Here is a 20568-nt window from a genome sequence, read left to right as displayed (position 1 = left end):
AATCCAATTACCTCATAGTCGTTTAACTGGGTCATTAACTAGCATGAATGGGAAACTGAGCTAGATGCAAATGTGCACATTTAAATGGATTAAACTAATTTCAATTAGTGGAACCTGGAATTACAGTGAATACATTACTGCATTCTCAATTTGTTTTTAAACTGAATCTATATTCAATTTAAAAACACTCATTTTTAAAAGAAACACCAACGGTTAAAATGTTGACTTGAAAATGACTTGACATTTTCAAAAAACAATGTACTCTCTTTAGTGCACTTTGTACATTGTTAATTGATTAATCAAGCAATTCATTTCATTATATTTCATTATTTTTGAGTGCATTCTCAATTTACAGCACTTTCTCACCAAGTGCCAAGGTACTGGGTTTGTCAGACCAGTTGAGACCAATTGTTTCCAGTTGAAATAAATGGCAGACAACTTCAGTTACATCCTATTGGTTTCAACTCAGTGGAACCAGAGAAGCAGCCACTGCCCATAGCTCTGTTGGTCTAACTGGGTTTTAAATGGTTTCAACTGGTATTCTTAACTGGGCAAACCATTAGAATCTGAAAACCCAACTGGAACCAGTTGAAACCAGTACAGACCATTTGAGACCAGTTCATTCCAACAGACTAGCTACTGGATTTTCAACTGGAATTTCCACCAGGGATGCTATCCAAACATTTAAGTAAGCATTTAGATTAGTCAGTGTTTCAAGTTAAGGTATGCAACACTTACTTGAAGACAAGCTAATGTTAGATTTATCTTTGTTGTATAAGTGGTAAAGTAGAACACATGGTATGATTTCAGAAATTATTTGCTTACACTGAGCGTTTGCAAGACTAGTGCGCCCTATTCAAGAGCTGTAGAAAACAGGATAGCTACATTATAATGGGGTGAAGTTTGATAACCTATTAGCCTGTAAGCAAAATTATGCTGGATAACTTTCATGGGTGTGTATCTCTCCTCCTGAGACCCATACGAAGCGCACTGCATACTTTATCCAGGATCCAATGCACGAAAGATTTAAGCAGATCCTATACGATACGATTTAGACTTGCTTCGACGGAGTGCGATTTATCTTTTGACACTGCAATAGTGGGTAAAGAGAGCGCTTAGGCTACATTACAGTGGGCTCCTTCATAGTTTGATGATCATTCTATTTGGTATCCTGTTTGTTATAATCTGAATCTTGCCAGTTGACATGATTTCCTCCGTTCGACATGTTCAATAATGGGGGAGAAAGTGTTTTCCCTTCGAGGAGTGGGAAGACACGGTTCTTCACGGGGACCAACAGGGAGAGAGAAAAGTAGACGGGAAGAAAGAAAAAGAAATAGAAGCGCACAGGGCGAGAGGAACTTATTTCGATAACGTCTCTAAATAACGACCAAAAACAAAGAGAGATACCTGTGTCATATCGGAATCTACAGATATAACTTTATTCCTCAGAGCTTTTTCCCGATTCACGCTTATTCGAAACGGTGCAGTCGTTTCCTACCGGTGAATTATTGCACGTTTTTTGAACTGCTATCGTACATGTATTATCATCATCATCATCATATCACGTGTTAATGTTTGAGAGGTGGCAACTAAATTTTCAGAATTTTCAAGAATAAATAAGCATTTACATACAAACATCACCCATTTATTTACCATGTTCACATTTCCACTGAGATGGATAATTTTGGAAAACTCAAAATCATATTTATGGTTAGCTCATCGAGGAGAACTTCAAATTCCTATAACTGCTGATTGCAGTAATAATAGAGCTTTTCACAACAGCTCATCTTATTCTACAATATGTACCCTGTACCCAGACATATATCATTCCTACTATGTATTAATTGTTTAAAATGGGTTGTAGCAAATTCCTTTAAAATGTATGCTTTTTACCTTGTCTGTCCATCTTGTACCTCCTTCAGTTTTCTGCACTTTTCGCCTGCACCTTTCTCCTGCACTTTTGAAAATGGTAAGGAGGGAGGACACAAGAGATATGGTAAGGCCTGTTTGGTCAGCTCACACTGAAATGTTGTGTCCCAGGGCTGTGTCAGAGACAGGTTTGCTCAACATCAGACATTCAGCATACCTGCAGTTTTTTGTTCTTGATAGGTTACTAAGTGAGCAAAACAAGTTTAACATTAGCATCAGTAAAATTTTACAATACAATCAAAGATAATCAAGCAAATATGTTAAATAATTTAAATTTGAATGTGGCAATAATTTGGACTTCATTAAGGGGTCCTTATTTTCTTGGTATTAGAACCCTTCAAGTAGGGAAGCAAAATTTCACAGGGAGTTGCTGAAGAGATGGCCCAAAGAGGTAGAGAAATAGTCGATAATCTCCTAACAAGCAAGGGTTTCTTAGGAACCCTTGCGGGTTTCATAGACACCCTTGCTGCAGCATGCGACAGGAGCGACAGAGGACCATGTTCTTATGGCTCAATGGCAAGTTCCGGCGTGCACCAAACTACGGAGGAAGAGGTCTGTAGCTGGTTGCACCAGCATAGCGTAAGTTCGATCTTTACCTAGTTCGAACATAAATCAGCACTACGTTCGAGTTTACAAACAACTAAAAGTTCTACCATTGCACCAAATCACATACGCTCAACGTAGACTTAAGTTATATCTTAAAACTTACACCTAACACTTAGTAGGTGCAACGTCCACCGTAAAAAACAAAACAAAACAAAAAACGTTAATATGGCTTCTCGGTTTGAGCAGGTGGAAAACCTGCTGCAAAATGATGAAAATGAAGGAGGACAAGGTCTGCATAAGCAAAGAGTTCTTCACGACAGATTAAATCCGCTGGACCTATACGACGACACCGATTTATATTCTAGTTTCGGGTTTCTGAAAAAGTGGTGGCCGTATCTACATAAAAGTGATTTAGATATCATGGTTAGGAAGTTCAAATAGACATAGACCCATGCCTGCCTTGCTACTGATAAACTTAGTTTCAGACGTTAACAGAGACAGTGTCATATAACAATATACCCAACTGCAATTTTTTAAATACAAAAATGCTAAAATGAAAATTTGTTCTTATTATTGTTCAAGTATTATTCCAAGTAGGATCTAAATGTGTCCCTTGATACATGTATTTGGTCACTGACAGGCATAGTAATGGAACCAGACAGAGTTGCAGTTGTAGTTGGTGCCTGTGTTGTGATAAATAACATGGCAATGACATGGAATGTGCCTCTGGTGGAGGAAGATGACATTGATGATGGGGATGATTCGGACATTCCCTTAGCCATGGAGAGCAACCCAACCTGCTGAGGCAGCTACAATCTGTGCATACCTCACAACAACCCATTTTAGTTAAGGACACAATTAGTGGGGCTGTTTAGCATAAGAATTGTGCATTTTATGATAAAAGCACCAAATTTGGTAGAAAAACTCTAAAGGTGGTCTTATCAGATTTAAAAATAGAGGCACTTCAAATTCAGCCCCCAGAGGGCCATGGTGGCCATTTTTCAAAACAGTGTTTCATGCTCTGACTGGTTGTCCAGCTTTGTTGGACAAGGGAAAAAACAGCACTGGCAACATGGAAGGTTCTTCCAGAACTTACTCAGGCATTGCTGGAACTGAGCTGTGCTCCATCTGACATTCCAGCACATATTGTGAGGATTTGACAGACCAAGACCCAATCGCAGACCCACTGAGTAAAATAAGATTTATTTAGAACAAAAATCAGAATCCAAATCTCAAAAAGTGTCCAGTCCAAGGTCAAATCCAGAAATTCAGAGGGCAAACAAATCCAAATCGTGAGGCAAAAGATTGGTCAAAAACAGGATACAAACAAGGTCAGAGCCAGGGATCCACAGGGCAACCAAATCCAAAACGTAAAGCAAAAACAGATCCAGGTAAACACGGTCAAAAATAACAGATCACGGGAGGCAAAACACACAGACTGGCAGAGAGAACAAAAGGTCACAATCTGACAAAGAACAGGTACAAACACAGGACTTAAATACACAGAACAATAAACAGCAGAGACAGACTATTGGAGGAGACAAACAAGGTAATAATAGGGATCAGGTGGGGGGCGGGGACAGGAGTACACAGGGACAAACAGAAGCACATGGCAAAACCAAAACAAACAAAAGCACAACTCGACAATACACAGGATGGCCAGCAGGGCGGCCAGATTCCCCAATCTTGGCAGATGTACTGACACATATAGCTGAAACCATTGAATGGGTGGCAGTTTTGCTTTATGACAGAACCAGTACATGCCTGCTTGTTAACATAGCCAGGAGAAAGCTTTTTTCCAAAAAGGCACAGTGTTTGAATTCGAAGTGCAGCTCTTGAACAGCATGTGAGGAGGGCAACCTATCAGGAAGCTCTTTTCCACTAGGACAATTCCGGTGCCGGTGCCAGTGTGGAATCAGTTCTGCCTTGGTGCCTTTCGAGAACCAGCCTGCTTTTCCACAGATTTGGGAACCATATGTAGCGAAAGTGGAGGTCATTTCCGTGGGGAAAAATCATGGTGGACATAATGCATCTACTTTGCTTGCTTTTTATAAATTTACTTTTACGCTAGGCTTCCACACAGTAAAACACCTTGCGAATTTCGCCCCGCCACATTCCATTCTGGGGGTGAAATTCACGAAAACAGAAAGTCTGTCAAGGACTCATAATCATATCCATATACATATACAGTCATATATATATTTTCATGCTACATGTAGCCTTTAGCCTCCAGCATCTTGGTCAGACTTTTTTTGTTACTCCCGCCTCTCTGGAGAATGTCACTTACCAAACACATCACATGCTGAAATGATTGGTTCTCGTGTGGTTCTTATTTGCATAGCCATTCACGTCAGTGGTACCAACTTTTGGGACCAGCAATTTTGCAGTGCCGTGCCGATGCCAGCTTCTTGGCATCGGCACAAATGTTTTTTCAATGGAAGATTTGTAAGGTTTGCCATATATGGGACCAGGTATTACTGCCATCTCCTCTTGCCTTGTCCAATTGCCCTGTCAAAACAGAGGATGGTATTTTTGAACCACACTGGACCTCAGCTGCTGAAGCATCTAAAGCCTGCTATGAACTTATTGCCCTCAAATGTACAAAAGGCTGTATTAAGCAATACAAATGCAGAGAAGCATCACTGCAGTGTGCTGCACTGTGTTAATGTGAGGGAGAGTGCCGGGAACTATGAAAACCTCAATGCAGTTTGAGTAGGTAGGTAGGTAGCAGAGCAGAACAGTACAGTAAAATATGCTTAATCAACAGAGGAATTCTGCAAGAATGGCATGATGGATGGTGGTTCTTCACCCTTTGCAATTTGAGATATTTGTTGTATAGTTAGCAAATTAAGATGAGTTTTTAAATGGTAAGACTAGTTGTTTAAAGTTAATTTCACTGGTTCTTCATTCTGTTTCTTGTTGTGCATAGCAAAAAAGAACAAAAAAGAAAAAAAAAAGAAAAAAATTCGTAATCTTGATGAGCTGGCACCTTGCTGTGGTTGATTAGTTAGTGTGTCCCTATGACCCTATGAGCTGTATAAAAAGAGGGATCTTTTTGCTTTATTTATCGTGAATTGCTCTGGGGTGGACACCAGACAAAGATCAGCTCTTTATCAGGTATTATTATGCATATATATTTGAATTCTTGAATGATTCTTAATCCAGATCACACTACATGAATTTATACCTCAATTCATTAACCTGCGTATGGTAATATTTGGTATTACAGGGGCCAAATTTGTAAATCTCTGATATCTAAGTATTTAAAGACCTTCTTTGTGAGAATGTCTCCAGAATTTGAAGGCTGTCCACCAGATGATGACTGCCGAGGAGTGTGAAATTCCTCCAACAGCTCAAAATTGATCTTAGGTGAGCACCTGTTCTGTAAGCCTGCGAAGGACTGCATAGCTATTTAAAGTAGCCACATCCACAAGATGGGGAAAAAAAGTTTCTTATACCATTTCAAGGTTTTCCTGGTGCACTCAACAAAGCTGTTTTCACGGTTCATACGGTCATAAAAACCTGGAAAAATGTCATGGAATTTGAAAATAGCAATTTCCAGGCCTGGAAAAGTTTTGGAAAAATAAATAAACCTAGACAGTTTTGGAAAAGTCATGGAAATTTGCTTCACAGATACCTGTTTTATAGAGTATACGTGGTTCAAGAGGGCTCGAATGCCACTTCTTGCTAGTTGATTTTGGCCAACCCTTTTCGAGCGAAGCTTCGAATGTCTGTGACGTGACGGCATCGTTTTGGCCTGTTGTTTCGGAATACTCTACTTTCTACTTAATTATATGAGTAAAGAGATGATGAATATGAGAAACTGCAAGTCACACTTTTTTTAAGTTTGACACTCTTTAATAGACATTATTTACATCATTTGATCCAGAGTTCGCTGTCTTTGCGGTGTCGACAGCTGGCATTCCTTCCATAGCATCCTTCCATCATCAGTAAGCTTAAAATGCTTCCAAACCAGGGCTTTTTGGACATTTTCTTTCGGTCCAGGACTGAGAATCACAAATGAACGTTATTCCTAGTTTATGCGCGAATTTATGACGCCTTGATGGAGAGCAACACAAAGCTTCCGTTGCTGAGATTCAAAAAGTGTAAATGTGTTTACTGGCAAAATTGTTTATTTTAAATAGATAATAAAAGCAGGCCACTTTGACGTCTAAGTTTTTTGTATTACAGTAGCAATAACCTTAAAACTGCAACTGAGCACCCATCCTAATCATAGAATATGGTACAGTTAACTAAAATTAACGACAAGTTACGCGGTTTGAAGCCAGACATGATCAATTTTCCTGGCAATGCGCAAATTTACATTTCGTTAAGTACAAGCTGCAACTCAGGTCGGAGTCTGACGTTACCCCACACAGAGAACAAAGTAAAGTGACGTGACTGATCTGTCCGAATATTGAAGTATTGTTTAACCAATATAGACTTTTCTCTGTCGATCTTAAAATATGATGTGGCAAATTTTTACTTCAGTTTGCAAGGGTGGGGACAGGTGAGGCAGGGGAAAAGTGTGTGAGACTGATTTGGATTTTTATCCTTATTTTTCATGTATACACAGACGTTTCAGAGAATGCATGGTCATGAAATTTTGCCTCAAAGGCATGGAGAAGTCAAAGACATTTCCTGGTAAAAATGTGTATGAACCCTGTATTTTGCTTGTCAAAATGTGTGTCTATACAGTCTATATAAATACAAACCCAATATATACACATAAATATATAAATAATAAATATATACAAACCCAAGATTAAACAGATCCACAAGTCCATATTGATGATTACCAAACAAACAGACATGTAAATGAGATGAAATGGAGCTGCTGAATTTTTATGCACTTAAATAAACTAAATAAACTAAATAAGAGTTGTACCCAAGCATAGAGGCTGCTTTATTAAATGGGAACTTGAAGAAAGAAATGTCCCATCATTCACTAACAGTTTTTATTGATAGATTTCACCCAGTATTCAGATTACAGAAGAGGAACATACAAGATAAACATTTTGGCTTGGTTTTTGGAATATTTCATCCACATACCATATAACCCACTCCTCTGTCACGAACTATTTATGATAGATTAGATATATCCCCTTATGCTTTAACATATCATCATCCCAGGAGAATAGCAATGTATGAAAGAATAACAAACCCAGCAAAAAATACAGTGGTATACTGAAAAGAATAAACTTTATCACCTTGATTATTTGACTGAGACAGAAAAATAAGTCATCATGTTACAATGGATGGTGCTCTGCTAGTTTCGTTATTCCGCTTCTGAATGTTAATGAACCTAGACTAAGGGAGACATTTAAAAAGAACGATCTCAACCCACTTCTACTCCTTAGATCTACTCCTTAACTCAGATGTGTCCCCGTCAATGACATATCAGGAAAATATGTCATCAATGCAGGACATGGTGGTTGTTTTGCTGATAGTGCACCAACACTCAAAAAAATGGAGAGGAGCACTGATGTACATAGTTGGAGTGCAAGTGAAACCAGATGCCTAATTTTCATTTGGGCAGAACATTCCGTCCAAAGAAACTAGATAACTCCTGTTGTAACTGGGCCATTTACGAGGATAGTGGAAGTGCCGTAGGCAGTAACGAAATCTGAACACAAGTGGTCAGCTTGACACCTTGGAGATGCATGACAGACACAGGTGTAAACGGTGATGTGTCTTGGCTATGTACTTGTGATCTGATTGCTCAAGATGCATTTTAAAACCAAGTGTAAACAGGGCCATTATGTTTTTTCTAGTAAAATTATGAGTTTATTCTCATAATATTATGACTTTTTTCTTGTAAAATTGTGACTTTATTCTCGTAATATAACCTTATTCTTGAAATCTCAGATTTTTTTTCCTCAGTGTGGCCCTTATACTCTGTTGAATAAGGCTATTTACATGTTTCAGATGATAAGTCACATTTAAGGTCAACAAATTATAGGCGAATCTTTGCATGCATAGTTTGCATGTCACCTTCTTGGGGTCATCCTTTACGCGCTCAAAATGATCCCACACTTTGGATGATTTCCTGCCTGACATAGTCTAATAACTTTTTAATGACAAGGCGCAGGGGTTTCAAGGCAAGGAAACACCCTGGACAGGTCGCCAGTCCATCACAGGGCAGACACACAGACAAACACACTCACACCTACTGACAATTTAGTAATTACAATTTACATGTCTTTGGACTGTGGAACGAAACTGGAGCTCCTGGAGGAAACCCACGCAGATATGAGAAGAACATGCAAACTCCACACAGAAAGGACCCTGATCACCCGGCCAGGAATTGGACCCAGCACCTTCTTGCTGTGCTACAGTGCTACTCACTGCACCACCATACTGCCCATAATCTATCTTTCGTTCTTTCTTTCTATCTATCTATCTATCTATCTATCTATCTATCTATCTATCTATCTATCTATCTATCTATCTATCTATCTATCTATCAGTCATATTTGTCTTTCCTTATTATCACAAACCTGAGAAAATCTAAGGTTGGACTCTGGTATGAAAAGTACTTTAGATGTAGGCAGAGTAGTCAAACATTTGGACATCTGGTTACCTCCAGCTTTATCTGCAAGACTGTGTGTTACCAGATCATGAATATGTATCGTACACTTTGTAACTGAAAATGATGAAACTTTTAGAAAAGTTGTGGTCTTCTCTCTCTCACGTTCCCCTCATTGCTCAGGGGCTAACCTTACGCATGCGTTTCGCAGTCAGAGTGAAGTTACTTGGAAGTCCCAGTTTCATAAATTCCCTTTTGAGCTACAAAAAAAGAACATTTTCATATTCTTATTATAAATATTAACAAAATATTAAAGCTTCACATCGTAAAAAAGTGAGATTGTGGCACATTATTTCCTCATAGTCCCTGCTAGATTACGTAATCTCTTGAACAATTTTACTGACCCCAGTACGCTAACTTCTACAACAGTGTGTTGTAGAATAAGCAAAAGAAAAGAAATCACACATACTTCCCCTGCTTCACCTGTTCCCACCCTTGCAAACTGAAGTAAACGTTTTGTTTTACCGTATGGCACGTCATAGCTGTAGTGTGGGGTGATTTTTGATGAATTTTAGATAAAATGTATGTTAATAGTAAATTGGTTTGATACCAGCTGAAAATGACTGCTCACCTGCACTGACACCAATTCTTCAATATCAGACTGGGATAGATTTTCCAGCGAGGTCATTTTCACTCTTAGTCCCATCACATGATCTGTGAAGACCCAGTCATGTGAATTTTAGCTGTGATTGACCAAATAGAGGTATTCCTACATGCTCATTTTTATGAATATGATTTTTATGGTTTAGTTTTAGCTTGATATAATTCTGCGTGTATGGCTTTAGGAAGAGCCAAAAGAGGTGAATAGCATTTTTGTTGTTGTTGTTGTTGTTGTTATCAGTAAACCAGTAATGTGGTCTAATTACCAGACCATTGGGCCTTTTTCTAAATGCAAAGAAATCAGATGAACTAGTTTTGATCGAAAACAATCTTATAACTAAGATTAAAAAAAAAACATGTTTAGATAATCTTAAGATAAACCTATGTATAATTCTGGACCTATCTCTAAAGTTTCAGTTTTTGTAAAGTGGGCTCAGTGAATTTTAGATTGAGATGGTTCTGGAAAATTAATTTCGTCATCAGGCTAGCTGATCACTTTCAATTACCTAAATCACTGTTTCTTAACAGTTTCATTTTTTTGCTATCCCTATCTAGAAATACAGAGACACATTCCCATTAAGGCTGTTGCATTGTTTGAAAAGGACACTGAAAACTTTATATTGGTTATTGTCAACAAACAATAGAGTGTGTTAATTGTCTGGTCACTGTGATTTAATGAGTGCTTAATATTTAGTGTTAATCTTCATATCAATTGTGTCTTCCATGAGGTCACTCATCTATTAACAACAACTTTACTCTGTTACCTGCCCCAATATTAAAGCAGGTAATCAGTTACCATATTATGTAATTCTGGCTAGATATGACATGCTTTGAGGACAGTGTTTTCCACCCACCTCTTCTTCAGTTCAGTGAATACTTGATCCACAGTTTGTCACAGTTTGACTATACTGACTATGCGATTTAGACATGCTCATGAATTTTACAATATTTTGTCTTTTCTGGTATCTTTGCAGGTTGTTGTTTATGTGGTTGTGATCATTTTGTTTTATCCACAGTGAACTGGCAGACAGGCTTCCTGCATCAGTGTTCAGTCATACGAATGAAGGCTAAAGAAGTACATGTACAGTGGTGCAAATGGGAATGTTCTTCATTAAATGAGTAACTTTATCTGTCACCTCAGTTTGACCTGCTCTGGATCAACAAAATTATTTAAATCCTGAAAAAAGACATACCTGTTCTGGAGGGTTCCTGTTCTGATGTCCATGCCATTGTCAATGGTCATTTGTTCCCAAAAAAATGCACGTTATAGCTTATAGTTATAGTTTTTTATAGTTTTAATATACATTAATATAATATATTAATTAATATATTAATTAATACATTAATATATTTTAATATACATTCTTAGAGCTCCTTTGGCATAAATGATTTTCAGTGGAATAAGAGTGAAAGAAATAATCAACTCACCACTATAACACAAAAAGGGGAACCTATCAAGACAGTACTCATCTGTCCACTGGCCTGAGTCCCCATAAGACACAGCAGTGCAATGCTCTGTTCCCGCCATACCTGGAAGGTATCCACCATTGTCTGGCTGTTCAAGGGCGCGTGACCTCCAGTTTGTGAAAGAGAAGTTACTGTTGTCTGACCACATACTGGTTCTAAACAGGCCAATCCACACAGTATTTCCCCATGCTGCATTATGGATCAGTTGTTGCTCAGTTCCATCCCTTACACTGGCCAGATCTGTGTAATGGTCTCTGCAGTAGCTCTGAGCTTCTGTCCAGTTCTTTCTCCAAATGGGCAGGACATAACTCTCTGTAGCATTTTCTCTACCTGGAGAACATGAAGAATGCTGCAGTTTAAATTCCCATTCAGTATTTTCCCCTTTGAAATTAGTCAAATGTATGCAACATGTTTTCATATGTTATACATTTGTCTGTAAGTGCAACTGTCTTTAGAGAGTTAATAGTTTGGTCCCCTTTAGTTCCATCGTATGACCACAAGAATAAACTTGCAGTACGTTACCACTAGGTTTCTTTAAGACACCCAGGAAATTCATTCATAAACTGTTCCGTGTATTCTCTAATCTTTAGTATATTGTTGAAGCACTCTTGTTAAGGGCTATGTTCAGGTTTACTCCAGGATTCTAGGTTACATGAAAATGCATGAAAAAAGCATCACATCCTACAAACACAGGCAGCTTTAGTTTTGAACATTGAAAGACTTGTAATGATATGTCCTTACCATCAAAACAAACAAAGTAGAACCTCTCATCACACCATCTGTCAAACCATGCTCCATTACTGCCCATGACAACACAAAACTCTCTACCATGAAGGTCATCAGGTTCTCTGTTCCAAGCTCGAAACTCTCTCTCTCCTTCCCTGTAGAAATCACTATCTTCCAGGGACCATATCCAGCTGTTCACATCATCATACAGGCCAATCCAGGCTAAGCCATTATAACTGCCATTTACAGCATCAGTCAGCCTGCCCATTTCCTCCAGGTTATCAACAGTGGCCAGGTCAGTGTAATTCTCTCTGCAGTATTTCTGTGCTTCAGCCCAAATCTTGTACTCATTCACAAAGTGGTACTGACGGGAAGACATGTTTTCCATAGCTAAATTAAAAAAAAAATATGATGCAGATTCTTTTGTCAGCTGTCTAAATAAAAAAAAAAACTCAGTAAACTCACAAAAAAGACTCACCACTGTAGCAGAGGAAAGGAAGAGTGTTCAGACAGTTTTCATCTATCCATCTGCCTGAGTCACTAAAAGACACAGCAGTGCACTTCTGATTCCCTCCAGCATTGTCAGGCTGTCCAGGTCTCCAGTTTCTGAAAGTGGAGTTGCTCTCATCTGACCACAGTCGGGTTCTGTAAAGGCCAATCCACACTGTGCTAGTCCCTTTGATACTTAAGATTTGTTGTAGCTCATTGTCATTTCTCACACTGACAAGATCAGTGTAATGTTGTCTGCAGTAGCTCTGAGCTTCTGTCCAGTTCTTATACTGGTCAACCAGTACATAATGATTACTGACATTCCGTCCTAGAAGAAAGGAATTAAATATCTGAATCAGAGTAATGTTTATAATGTCTTTAATAGTTACAAATAAATATGCACTTTTGTTATGTTCAGAAATATGTTTTCAGGAAAACTGATGCTTACCATCATAGCAAACAAACCCAATGGATGTTGAACAATAATGCTCGTGCCATATCCCATAATATGACATGTATACACAGAGCATCATACCACCGGTATTCGTTGGCTCTTCAAAATACCAATTCCTAAATTCTCTCTCTCCTTCCCTGTAGAAGTCACTGTCTTCCAGGGACCATCTCCAGCTGTTCACATCATCATACAGTCCAATCCAGGCTAAGCCATTATAACTACAATTTACAGCATTGGTCAGCCTGTTCATTTCCTCCATGTTACCAACAGTAGCCAGGTCAGTGTAATTGTCTCTACAGTATTTCTGCGCTTCAGTTCAGGTCTTTGATTCACTCACAAAGTGATACTGACGAGGAGGGCATGATGACAGGTTGCAGATTTCTGTTTGAGACACCAATTAAAAAGAGTTTATAGCATGTTTGGTAAGGTGCGTGGGAATAGTATGGGTTATACAAATGATAAATTTGAAATTGCATACAAATACAAATACTGTCAATATGTTAGCAAAGTATAGCAATATGAAACAGCTGGTCAAATGCAACAATTATGCCTTCTGATAGGATCCCTTAAAGAACAGTCATGGCTAGCTGGAAAATGAATCTCTTAAAAGTTTGTATAGTAAAATATTAGGTGAAATAGTGTATCATTAATGGGAGTGATGTGGAGTCAGTTGAATATAGAGACAATGGTCTCATTACTTTTCTAACGGCCTGTGTTACTACCAGAATAAATCTCTGACTACTTATTTGTTCAGTTGGATTTGGCGATTGTCTCTACACTTTTTTTTTTTGGTAACTGCATGATTTGCTGAATGAATCATGATGAATGGAAATTATAATTTGGGCAAACGTAGACCCAATTAAAGATTTAATAAACGATGTAGTAGGATATAGACATCACATACTGTAATTATTATTGTAATAACTACTTGTGGTAATACCAAAATAAATCTCTGAGTAGCCTCTGAGTAGGCTCTAAGTCTCATTTGACGGTACTTGTTTTTAAAATTGATCACCACCATTCATATATTTTAAAAAATGTCACCAAATGGATGCTATTTTTAATGTATTTGCTGTGAAACCATTTAACAATATATTATGGATCGGCATAACTGTTTATTATTATGCACAGTGGTTTTGCCAGTTTTAACCCGATAAACATCATGAAATAGCCAACACTGATTCTTCATTTGATCAGTCAAGAAAATGTTGAAGATAGGGTCAATACATTCCATTGTAGGTAGTATTTGTACACTTTGGTTGGTATTGTCTGACAGCTTAATTAATTTTGAAATAATAATAAAAAACAAGTTCATTTCTCTGGTCAAATTGCTGAAACTGTGATCACATAGCCTCAGTTTTTTCTTTTGGCTTATCAAGATATCACAGATGCGCAAAATGCTGAAACGTTTTAAATTCTCATTCACCACAGTCCTTGACAACAAGTTTTAATATCTCAGTTGCAGTACCTTCTGCTGTCATATCTGCAGCAGCCACAAACCCATGTAGTCATTCTGTAATCTCTCTAACGAGCACAAAGTACAAACAGCCACTACCTGACATTTCAGAATAGCCTAGTGCTTATCTGTGGAGATTGCATTAATGCTCTAGACAGGTGTCAGCATCAAGGACATTTTCTATTTTGTAATTTGTCATAATGGAATTTTTGTCCTTGATGGCCTTTACACAAGAATTTAAACATATCATGAAAATTGCCCTCATTAGATTCATCATTGCTCTCCTTATTTCCATGCTCTTTCTGCAGCTGATCTAAGGTTCGATTTGGAGACTTTGTCACAAAGGTATGTACAGGTTTCACATCGTAGTTATCTTTGCTTTTCAAACTGTCTGTTTGGGCAAGAAAACTTGAACTGGGATGGAGATTCACCTTTCAGCATGACATGACAGCATCCAGACCAAATACATAAGAGCGACCAATCAATAGCAGGTTAAATGTGCTTCAGTGACACAATTAGAGCCATGTTTGTTTTCCGGTTTAAAGTTTGTGGTTTCATATAGAGGAATGGTGACGTCGACAATCCATGATAACTTGTAATTACTTGATGAAGATCTACTCCAATAGACTTGCAAGTGCTACTGTTGACAGAAGTGCTGCCGCCAAGTTCAAGTCAAGTTTTTTTAAGTTTAAGTTTTTGCCTTGGTGCTTTCAAAATGTTTTTGCATGCAAAAATACGTTCACCATTCAAAAAGGGAACTCTCAGTGAATTGCATTGAACTCTTAACACACTGACTGTACAAAATTCAGAATATAAATAGGATGCAAAACAATTACTTTATTTATTTTCTTTTTTTGGTAACTGTGATTTGCTGTAGTGAATCATGATTAATGACAATTATAATTTGGAAAAATTTGGACCCAATTAAGGATTTGAAAAACTAGGTATACATTTTTTTAAGCGTCATGTATTATAATTAAATGGAAAAGTTTGTGTTTTTCAATTGTCTATGAAAACACCAGAGAGCCTCTTTTGACCATGCTCAGAGTAGCCTCTTTCTCCAGCAGTACTCTCACTACGATCATCAAATGAGTTTGAAAATGGTGCTTTGTTGGTTTGTTTGTTTGTTAAATCAGTTTGGGCTGTTGGCTGATGTGATGAGTGCTCGCTGAGAAACCACAGTTATTAGAAACTGCAAATGTTAAACAAGAAGAACAGGTAGCAATGGCACAGAATGCTGTAAAGCTGGTGTAGCATCTCCATTTCTGTACCACTGACTTATATAGCCACTTACAAAATCTTACAACAATGCTTGTTCAAAGAGTTAAAAAAAAATGGGCATTGTGCATTTTTTGTCAGTCATAGAAATTTGCATATTAACCCCTAGAATACATATTTTATACACTTGGCAGGTAATGTGCAGACAGACGTGCATACGAAAATAATAAAACAGCTTGGTTCATCATAAGAGAAATCTACTCACCACTGTAGCAGACAAAAGGAAAACTGAATAAACAGTATTCATCTGTCCATTTGCCTGAGTCACTTAATGACACAGCTGTACAATGCTGATTTCTTCCACTTGGTTCCTCGACAACAGCTCCTTTCCAGTTGCTGAAAGAAGACTGGCTATTGTCTGACCACAGTCTAGTTCTGAACAAACCAATCCACACAGCATCACCGTTTGTGATATTAAGGATCTGTTGATGCTCACTCTCGTTTCTCACACTGGCCAGATCTGTGTAATGCTCTCTGCAGAAGGTCTGTGCTTCAGTCCAGCTCTTATAGTCATTAACAAAGACATAACTCTCTGTAGCATTGTCTTTACCTGGAAAACATTGTTAGAGTGTTGCAAATTATTTGGGGATTTTTTTTACCTCTTAAAAAATGGATGTCTACCTAATGTTTAAATTTTCTTACCATTGTAACAGACAAAGCGATGGTGGTTGGCACATCCCGTATTATGCCATCCAAAAATACCTGTTAACACACACAGGTCAAATGCATTGATGTTAAGGGGCGCACCAAACCAGTTTCGAAACTCTCGCTCTCCTTCCCTGTAGAAATCACTGTCTTCCAGGGACCATCTCCAGCTGTTCACATCATCATACAGGCCAATCCAGGCTAAGCCATTGTAACTGCCATTTATAGCATCAATCAACCTGTTCATTTCCTCCATGTTACCAACAGTGGCCAGGTCAGTGTAATTGTCTCTGCAGTATTTCTGTGCTTCAGCCCAGGTCTTTGATTCATTCACAAAGTAATACTCGCGGGAGGACATGATTTCTGTTGTTGTAGAAAATATGATGACACTTCATGAACCTCAAAACTCAAAAACCAGTTAGAGCACAATCTTGAAATGACTATTTAAGTTATAATAAGGCCTCTGTTGGTCAAAACATTTCTTTGTTGTTTTGTACTGCAGTCATTATTTATCATAGTTCAAGTCTACTATAAACGAGCCATCCATAATTAAATGATTAAACTAGCTAGTATCTAACTGTAACTAAAACCCAACCCAAACATAAACCATCTACTAAGTGTCAACAAAGGAATATTCACTCACTTCTATAGCAAAGATAAGGGTGTCTGTCAGTACAGGCTTCATCTGTCCATTGACCTAAGTCTGTAAATGACACAGCTGTGCATTGCTGACCAGTGTCTGGTTGACCTATTCTCCAGTTTCTAAAAGAGGAATTGCTCTGATCCGACCAAGTTCTGGTTCTGTACAGACCAATCCAGTAAGTGCCGTAATCTGCAGGGAGGCGTTGTATTTTTTGGTTTTCTGTAACATTCCTTATGCTGGCCAGGTCTGTGTGATGCTCTCTGCAATACCTCTGTGCTTCAGTCCAGCTTTTCAACTCAGCAATGACAACATAACTCTCATTAACATTCTGTGTTCCTGTAGAAGAACATACATGTTAAGTTTTTCAATACTAAGAATTAAGATTCTTAAATTTCTTATTTAATGACTTTCACCTTCTCTCTGCCATAAGCACTCACCATCATAGCAGACGAAGGGTAACTGGACAGTACACCTTGCCTCGTACCAGAACCCAGAAAAACCAATGTATACACAAAGACTCATTCCATCAGGATTATGTGGTTCTATTGTATACCATTTCCTAAAATCTTTCTCTCCGTAGAAATCACTGTCATCCAGGGACCATCTCCAGCTGTTCACATCATCATACAGTCCAATCCAGGCTAAGCCATGATAACTACAATTTACAGCATGAATCACCCTGTTCATTTCCTCCATGTTATCAATAGTGGCCAGGTCAGTGTATTTCTCTCTGCAGTACCTCTGTGCTTCAGTCCAGGTGGCCAACTCATTCACAAAGTGATATTGACGGGGGAGGCAAAATGAGAGTATGCAGAATCCTGAATAAGAAACACAATTTAAAAGAGAAATAGAAAGAATGTACCTCAGATGAGTAAAACAGAAATGACAGACATAAAAAAGGGTGTAGCAAAAAGTACATTTTTCCAAGTATAAAGTCATGACCATATTTTTCTGAGAATGAATCTCAAAGACAGATTTTATTCAGTTGTTAAACAAGGCTTGTCTTTACTGTCATAAAGTGACGTCTTAGGAACTCTGGGTTGACAGGCACCTCTCAAGTTAGTTAACTCATACAGAATAGTGCCCTTAGCAAATAAGCCATGGATGGACAGATCCATGCACTTAAACTGGAACTGACTGTAACAGATTGTCTCCTACTTTAACATCATATAGAGGTGTATAACGTGACTACTCATATTGGCCATGAATTAAGTAGCCATGAATCTTTTCTGTTCCATTCTGTTGCACTTCTCTGTATATGTTAAAGAGGAATTTTGTGACTGTGAGTATATTCTGTAATTTCTACTGTAATGCTTCAATTGTGTTAGTTTGCACTAAATTGGGACCAAATGTGTCTAGTAATTAAAAGAAGGAAAACCCCCTGGACATGTCAAATAAACATGTTATTTCAACAGTCTTTGTGGCTGTGATCTTCCTTTTTTTATCTGGAATCATCTGGAATCATTCTTTTTCAAAAAATAAAAATGTTCAATTTTAGTAAAAAGCTTTCAGTAAAATATGAATTTAGGAATATTATTATTTGAAATTCTTTTTTGCTTCGCCTCAGTCTCTGCCTCTGCAAGTTTGGTTTTTTTACATTTTTCCTTTCATTGTGTCATCTGCTTTGAAGGTTGTTATGATACATAATTAAATGATGTGGAACATGTGTAATGTAGGCCTACTGACCGGAGATCAGCAACAGGAGAAGCATCACTGAAGACCAGTCTAGGAAGGAAAAGTTTTGTTGAATATAGACTCTCACAATAAGTCACACATCCACACATGCTCCCACACAACAACTGCTCTGTCACATACACACAAACTCTCCTTAACACTAAAACACACTCGTTTCTGATAAGCAAGGTAATCGCCCACTTATGTCTGTATATATTTTTTGTCGTTTAATTCTTTTGCTGTAGACTTGACTGCTAAGAATCCAGCTAGGTTAAGCTAGCTAGCTAGAAGGTTGCATGTATGTATATATGTATGTACTTACATACATACATACATACATACGTATGTGTGTATGTATGTTTTCATTCATTCATTGCTCTTTCAGTGGATGACATGCCTACAATGAGTCTGCGAGTCGATAGGAAGGTTTAAAATTGAGGCTGCAGGGCTGTTTCAAGCAGAAAGTTCTTTTTATTACAAGCACAGGACATGTTAAGGAACCCAGACTTTACCTGATACAACTATTACATTATTAGATTCAGTCACTTACTTGCAAAATAAGCATGACTACTAGCATTTTGTTCTCTTCCTATTTAGCTGGAACAGAGATCCTGGAATAGGTTTCAGGCCACATATTTTCACCCTAGTGTCTAAATTGCAGCTGTATTGTACTCAGTGTACTAAACCTGAAAGCCACGAATAGCCATAAATCCTAATCTTAAACATCATATATGTCCAGATAGCTGTTGTGTAGCTCTTTCAAATCATATACAACAAGACAGTATTATACAATAGGTTTAAGCCCTTCAGTATTGTGCTGATAGTGGCAGACTGCAGTGAGGCTGGAACTAAGATCACATTGGGTTTAGGGACCACCAAAACCAAGGGACAGTCCTGAATACTAAACATTCAAAAACCCTGAGAAATGACATTGGATATTTACACTTGGATGCAGATATAGAAAAGTTTTTGAGTGTAAACATTTTATGAAGTCACATTTTTGTCTGCCAGCAACCCTCCTTTCGTGGTTAATCCTATCCGGAGGCAATCCCATACTCTCACAGTTGTTTAACTGGGTTGTTTACTGGCATGTTGGGGAGATCCAGCTAGATGCAAATATGCTATCCAAAGCATTTCGGTAAGCATTTTGATTTGGCAGTGTTCCAAGTTATGTGACAAAGAGTGTTACTTGAAGACAAGCTACTTGTTAGACATGTCTTTGTATAAGTAACAGCCAGTAAAGCTGGTATGTGTTCAGAAAATTCTTTTCTTATAATGTGCACATGTAGGATTGTTCTACTCTGTTCAAGAGCTATAGAAAAGAAAAAGAATTGTACACTGTAATGGGGTGAAGTTTGATAACTTATTAGCCTGTAAACTAGCCTGTTGCATAACTTTCAGGGGTGTGTATCTCTCCTTCTAAGACCGATACGATGCACACCTCAATACGTAATCCAGGATCCAAAGGCAAGGCAAGGCAAATTCATTTATATAGCACAATTTAAACCCAGAGGCCATTCAAAGTAAAAAAACAAATATATTATTACATTAAAAGATAGGGATAGAAACAACAAGGGATAATTATAAGCAAAAGAAAAAGATAGAAATTAAGCTGGGACAGCTTAAATGTAGAAATGATACTTATGTTAAAATAGTGAGTGCTAGATGCAATAAAGATTAAAAGAGATATGAAAATGAAGAATATAATAATAATAATAATAATAATAATAATGATAATAATAATAATAATAATAATAATAATAATAATAATAATAAATGAAATAAAAATAAAATAAAAAAATAATAAAAATAATGCATGAAAAATACATTTAAAGCAGCATCAATAAGATTTAACCTTGATTTGATGCAATGCGAGGCAATACTACGCGATGCGATTCACTGTAGTGCAAACAGTTCAGTTATAATTCTGCTGTTGACACTGGTTGCAAAAAATAATCTGCAGAACCCAGTTGTTTGTGTGTGTGTGTGTGTGTGTGTGTGTGTGTGTGTTTGTGTGTGTGTGAAGAAAGAGAGAGAGAATTACGAAAGAAAATTACTTTGGTAACATCTTT

The 20568-nt window shown here is 37.7% G+C and overlaps 1 protein-coding gene across 1 annotated transcript in view; it reads right to left on the bottom strand.

The window, feature by feature from the left end:
* Positions 1-9183: 9183 nt before the first annotated feature.
* Positions 9184-20568, bottom strand: part of LOC115812495 (macrophage mannose receptor 1-like) — a 29437-nt gene continuing 18052 nt past the window's right edge. Inside the window, 10 exon segments of the mRNA XM_030774975.1 lie at positions 9184-9264; positions 9636-9718; positions 11093-11455; positions 11873-12247; positions 12336-12674; positions 12795-13181; positions 15740-16084; positions 16177-16542; positions 16823-17158; positions 17260-17640. Of these exon segments, the coding sequence (XP_030630835.1) occupies positions 9184-9264; positions 9636-9718; positions 11093-11455; positions 11873-12247; positions 12336-12674; positions 12795-13181; positions 15740-16084; positions 16177-16542; positions 16823-17158; positions 17260-17640 (3056 nt within the window).

The sequence above is a fragment of the Chanos chanos genome, chromosome 5 (genome assembly GCF_902362185.1).
Source record: "Chanos chanos chromosome 5, fChaCha1.1, whole genome shotgun sequence".
Taxonomy (NCBI): domain Eukaryota; kingdom Metazoa; phylum Chordata; class Actinopteri; order Gonorynchiformes; family Chanidae; genus Chanos; species Chanos chanos.
Note: the sequence above shows the minus strand (reverse complement) of the source record. Positions and strands in the feature narration are given on the sequence as shown.